Raw genomic sequence first — 6,000 nt, 5'->3', positions numbered from 1 at the left:
AGTGGCCGGATCTCAGCTCACTGCAAGCTCCGCCTCCCGGGTTTACGCCATTCTCCTGCCTCAGCCTCCCGAGTAGCTGGGACTACAGGCGCCCACCACCTCGCCTGGCTAGTTTTTTGTATTTTTTAGTAGAGACGGGGTTTCACCGTGTTAGCCAGGATGGTCTCGATCTCCTGACCTCGTGATCTGCCCATCTCGGCCTCCCAAAGTGCTGGGATTACAGGCTTGAGCCACCGCGCCTAGCCTTTTTTGTTTTTTGTTTTGTTTTTTTTTTTTTTTGAGACAAGGTCTCACTCTGTTGCCCAGGCTGGAGTGCACTGTTGTGATCTCGGCTCACTGCAACTTTCGCCTCCCAGGTTCAAGCGATTCTCCTGCCTCAACCTCTGCAGTAGCTGGGACTACTCCAGAGGCAGCTGGGACTACTCCGGTGGCATGCGCCACCATGCCCAGCTAATTTTTGTATGTTTTAGTAGAGACGGGGTTTCACCATGTTGGCCAGGCTGGTCTTGAACTCCTGGCCTCGAGTGATCCTCCTGTCTCGGCCTCCCAAAGTGCTGGGATTACAGACGTGAGCCACTGTGCCTGGCCCATCTTATGAGTTTTGATTTGTAATATTTTTATTACTTGTATTTAAGTATTTCTTTTGTAATTTTCATGCTTCTTTGACCTATAAATTAGGTGTTCTTACATTTCCAAAAAAAAATTTTTTTTTAATTTATTTTTTAAATGGTGCGTAATTTAATTGCACTTTGACCAGAGAATGTGGTCTTTGAGATACCAGTTCTTTGAAAATTTACTGAGGCTTATTTATGGCCTCGTATGTGGTCAAGTTTTTAACATATTAATGCTGTTTTACCTATTGATTCATCAGTTAGGAAGAAATATATGAACATCTCCTGATTTGTTGTGGGTTTGTCAATATTGCCTTATGGGTTTGCTTGCTTGCTTGCTTACTTGCTTTAGAAATTCTGAAGCTGTTTTCAAGGCTTCCTGTCTTAAGGTCGGTCTATTTTCCCTAATATTAATATAACACTACCAATCTACTGTATTAAAGCAGTTTTGTTTGTTTGTTTGTTTGTTTTGAATGTATAGGTTTGTTTGTTTGTTTGTTTTGAGGCAGAGTCTCTCCCCATTGCCCAGTCTGGAGTGCAGTGGTGCAATCTCAGCTCACTACAACCTCTGCCTCCTGGGTTCAAGCAGTTCTGCCTCCGCCTCCAGAGCAGCTGGGATTACAGGCACATGCCACCACACCCAGCTAATTTTTGTATTTTTGTAGAGATGGGGTTTCACTATGTTGGCTAGGCTGGTCGCAAGCTCCTGACCTCAAGTAACCCACCTGCCTCAGCCTTCCAAAGTGCTGGGATTGCAGGCATGAGGCACCGTGCCTGGCCTACAAAAGTAGTTTTACATTTGCTTCTGATGTGGTGCCAGGAGACTCACTGGTATCCAACCAGATTTCATATAAATTTCGTGTAAGTTTGTGTTTTCTGAACTACATGGATAGTGTAAATTCACACCACATACATATAAGTTACCTTTTAAATTTCTCTGGATCCATCTCTCTAGAGTTTATAGCAGATAGCAAGCCTCCTTGCAGCTTCCCTGAACTGATATGTAGAGTATTTTTAGACTCCTTTTCTTGAACTGGGCAATGTTTTGAAGGTCTGCATTTAAAGTGATACTATGTGTACTTGAATTTTACAGAAAAACAAAGTTTACCTTTATTTTCCCATTTGGCATTTCTGCAGCAAACTTACTTCTTACCGTGACTGCTGTGCAGCCTTGGCCAGCTATTCCAGATGTTACGCCTTATTTCTGAATCTAATTAACAAATACCAGAAGAAGCAGGTCAGTTCTTCATTCATTTAATTCTTCAATGAGTCTTTACACTAATGTATTTGTGTAAGCCCATTTTGAATGTCTTTATGTTCTGAATGTATAGGTTTCTATAAGAAACTTCCAATAAATGTACTGCCCCGGGTGGCAGTAAGTTATGTATAGGAGTTGAAGGAGTAGTTTGAGTCAGAAATGGAATGTTGATGTTCTAGGAAGTTTCCCGATTTGGGAAGGAAGGTAGTAGATTGTAACAATATTTTTCCTCCCACTGATCTGTAGACAACCTACATGGGAGTCACTTTGGGGTGGGGGTAGGGGTATAACCCCACCCCAAGGGTTATTTCCGTAATGGTTATTTCTTCCAGGTTTCATCCCAGGCTACTGAGTCAGGTGGGTAGGGTAGGACCTATCTGGCCATCTGCATTTTAACAAGAACCACAGGGACTTCTGATGCAAATTAAGGTTTGCAGTTCCCCTGCACTGGATATTCCCTGAAGATTCTTCTAGCCCTTAAGTTCTCTAATTCTTTGACCCCATTGTTTTATTTAAAAGGTAACATTTCTAGGTAAAGTGCTTAAATGAAATAATTTAGTTTTAATGAATCAAGGCAAAAATGTATATAGTTGTTTAAAAAAGAAAGAACTCACAAATGATTTCTCATTAATCAAATCATAATACTTCATACAGATATTAATTTTTTTTTTTTTTTTTGAGACGGAATCTCGCTCTGTTGCCCAGGCTGGAGTGCAGTGGCACGATCTCGGCTCACTGCAAGCTCTGCCTCCCAGGTTCACGTCATTCTCCCGCCTCAGCCTCCTGAGTAGCTGGGACTACAGGCGCCCGCCACATGAGGTTTCACCGTGTTAGTCAGGATGGTCTCAATCTCCTGACCTCATGATCCGCCTGCCTCGGCCTCCCAAAGTGCTGGGTTTACAGGTGTGAGCCACCACACCCGGCCACAAACATTAATTTTTATTTTAAGTTTTTAAGTATTCGTTAAAGCAAAGTCGACTTTTATTCACTTTCATAAATTATTAAAGTGACATCAACTTAGTGAGATATTTTGTCCATTTATACAATAAGTATTCATTTTAAATGTGGTACATTTTCAACATCCTATAGTAAGTTTTACCAGTTTATGGACCAAATAATTTATGTATATACTAACAATATTTTAATCTAAAGCTTTGTGTTTGTTTTATTAACCATATTAAGACCACCTCAAAACATAATCTCTGTTTGTTACTGACTAGCATTGAACTTATTTTTACCCAGCCAAAGACTTCTGCTGAGAATTGTTAAATTTGTCAGGTTTTACCCCAGCTTTAGCCTCCCAAGTAGGGATTACAGGCATGTGACGCCACCCCTGGCTAATTTTTTTTTTTTTTTGATAGAGACAAGAGTTTTGCCATGTGCTGGGATTACAGGTGTGAGCCACTGTGCCCAGCCCAAAAGAACTCTTTTTCATGTTATACTCAAAAGAGATCTATTTATATACCTTGTTTTATAATTTAATGTTATGAATTTTAATTATAACTTTATTTTCCCATCACTTTTTTTTTTTTTGCTTTGGTGCTTTGATCTTGGGTGGTGTAGATGTCTTTAATTAGAGAAGATTTATTTGCCTTGCCACTAGAATTTTCAAATATGGACAAAAGAAAATACTTCGTTTAACAGTTTGATTTCGAGTTATGTTATAATCTATAATTTTTTTAAGGAAGAAAATTCATTAATTGAGTACTCACAAATAGTGCTATTGTTTTCTAGCATTACTAGTAGATACTGTTTGTTTCTCTGATTGGAGCTTAGATGATGGCCATATGGAATGAACCAACAAAAATCCTGGTATCTCACCAATATGAGAGACTAGAGATATCAGTATGGCTAAGAGTATGCTTTTTCTAGTTTGAGTAACTAAATGTCCTAAAGTTTTTTTGTTTTTTGTTTTTGTTTTTTAAAATAAAGATGGGAGTCTCACTATGTTGCCCAGGCTGGCCTGGAACTCTTGGGCTCAAGCAATCCTACCACTTCAGCCTCCCAAAGTGCTGGGATTACAGATATGAGCCACTGCACCCAGCCTAAATGTCCTAAAGTTTAAATTGGCATAGAATTTTACTATACTTTTTACTAAACTACTTTTCACATTAGACCAATGGTTATCTGAAAAGCAAAACTCATGTTTAAGAAACCACATTTTTCTCTATTGATGTTAATTACCATTTTATGTTCCTATTGATGTGGTTTGGATCTGTGTCCCAGCCTAAATCTCATGTTGAATTGTAATCCCCTGTATTGGAGGTGGGGCCTGGTGGGAGGTGATTGGATCATGCAGGCGGAGTTCTCATGGATGGATTAGCACCATCCCCCTGGTGCTGTTCTCGTGATAGTGACTGAGTGAGTTTTCATGAGATCTGCTTGTTTAAAAGTGTGTAGCACCTCCCCCTGCTCTGTCTCTTCCTCCTGCTCCGGCCATGTAAGATGTGCCTGCTTCCCTTTCACCTTCCACCATGATTGTAAGTTTCCTGATGCCTCCCCAGAAGCTGAGCAGATGCCAGCAGCATGCTTCCTGTACAGCCTACGGAACCATGAGCCAATTAAATCTCTTTTCTTGATAAATTATCTAATCTGAAGTATTTATTTGGAGCAATGTAAGAACAGACTAAAACACCTATTAAAATTATTTTAGTTTCCAAAGAGGAATAGAGAGCACCTTGTAAACCATGTACAGTAACATGTTTATTCAGGACCATCAAAGAAATGCATATTATCACTTTAATCACTAAACTTAAATCATTGTGGCAAAAATCATATTCAAGTATATTACATGTTTCTCTTCCTTCTTAGAAGATATTAAAACTAACTTAACCTCTTGATAGCAGAGGTCATTATTGTAAGCATTAATTATTGCTCTAGAGGCTATTTGTCCCACATGGGAAACCTGAGTCTGTTGATGAGGTTCTTTAAATGTCTGCATCTTCTTTGTAGATTTTCTCTCTCTTCTTTTTCTATTGGTTGCTACCTCTGCCTTTAGTAATCTTTACTTGCTTTTTTGCAATTATTTGTTTGCAATTAGCAGGAGAACGTCATAACCAAGCTTATTAAAATTAGCCTGTAGTCCCAGCTACTCAGGAGGCTGACACAGGAGAATCGCTTGAACCCTGGAGGTGGAGGCTGCAGTGAGCCAAGATCGTGCCACTGCACTCCAGCCTGGGCGACAGAGGGAGACTCTATCTCAAAAAAAAAAAAAAAAAAGAAGTAACACTGAAGCAGCATCATTGTCGGGGGTGACACCTGAGGTTCATTGCCTCATTCCAAGGAAATCAAGGACATGGACACACATGGAGTGAGGTTAATTGCAGAGGTTTAATAGGCAAAAGAAAGAGAGAGGAGAATAGCCCTCTCTCCTGTGCACGAGAGGCACCCGAGTGGGACTTCTGGCCTCTGCACAGGGTTTTATAGACAGGCTCGAGGAGGCCATGTCTGATCTACACAGGGCCCAAAGATTGGTTGGACCAGGTGTGATGTTTACATAGTGCGCAGAGAAGCTGGCCACCCAACCCTAGTCTTCTTATTATACAAATGGGATTTTTGCTTGGCTGGCACCATGTTACCTGCTCTTTACTGCACATGTGGCTGGCAAAGAGAAGGGAAGATGGAGCTGCCATAGTGGACATGCCTAGTCCCAGGTACCCTTTTTCCTATTGGCACAGCTGGCAACATTCACCCGTGCAAGCTTCTAGCCTGCCTTTCTATATCTGCAGCTTGATTTTACAGGCTGCTCTTTGTTAGAAAAGAAATTATTTGGGGGCTGCTTTTCATTAAAAGGAAAACCTTACTGAGGACCTCCTTACCCTCACTATTTACTTAAATAATTTCTTTTTTAACTCCAGTATCAACACATAAGCCAGGCGTGGTGGTGTGAGTCTCTAGTGAAAGCAGTTGTCCAGCTTGGGCAACAAGATGAAATCCTATCTCAGAGAGAGAGAGAGAGAGAGAGAGAGAGAGAAAAGACTGGCAACATAGACCCCATCTCTATAAACAAAAAATTAGCTGTGCGTGGTGGCACATGCCTGTAGTCCCAGCTACTTGGAAGGCTAAGGTGGGAGGATTGCTTGAGCCCAGGCTGCAGTGAGTCATTGATCACTAGCTAGCTAGCTAGCTAGA

At 40.9% G+C, this 6,000-nt stretch overlaps 1 protein-coding gene across 10 annotated transcripts in view; it reads left to right on the top strand.

Moving 5' to 3' along the window:
* Positions 1-6,000, top strand: part of ARMC2 (armadillo repeat containing 2) — a 129,534-nt gene that overhangs the window by 90,881 nt on the left and 32,653 nt on the right. For all 10 annotated transcript variants that reach the window (XM_017878742.1, XM_017878735.1, XM_017878738.1 and 7 more), the window contains one exon: positions 1,749-1,848. In XM_017878742.1, the coding sequence (XP_017734231.1) occupies positions 1,749-1,848 (100 nt within the window). The remainder of the gene's footprint in view (positions 1-1,748; positions 1,849-6,000) is intronic.

Source organism: Rhinopithecus bieti, unplaced genomic scaffold (assembly GCF_001698545.2).
Source record: "Rhinopithecus bieti isolate Rb0 unplaced genomic scaffold, ASM169854v2 scaffold_11508, whole genome shotgun sequence".
Classification (NCBI taxonomy): Eukaryota; Metazoa; Chordata; class Mammalia; order Primates; family Cercopithecidae; genus Rhinopithecus; species Rhinopithecus bieti.
The sequence above is the reverse complement of the archived record's forward strand: the minus strand, read 5'-3'. Positions and strand labels throughout refer to the sequence as shown.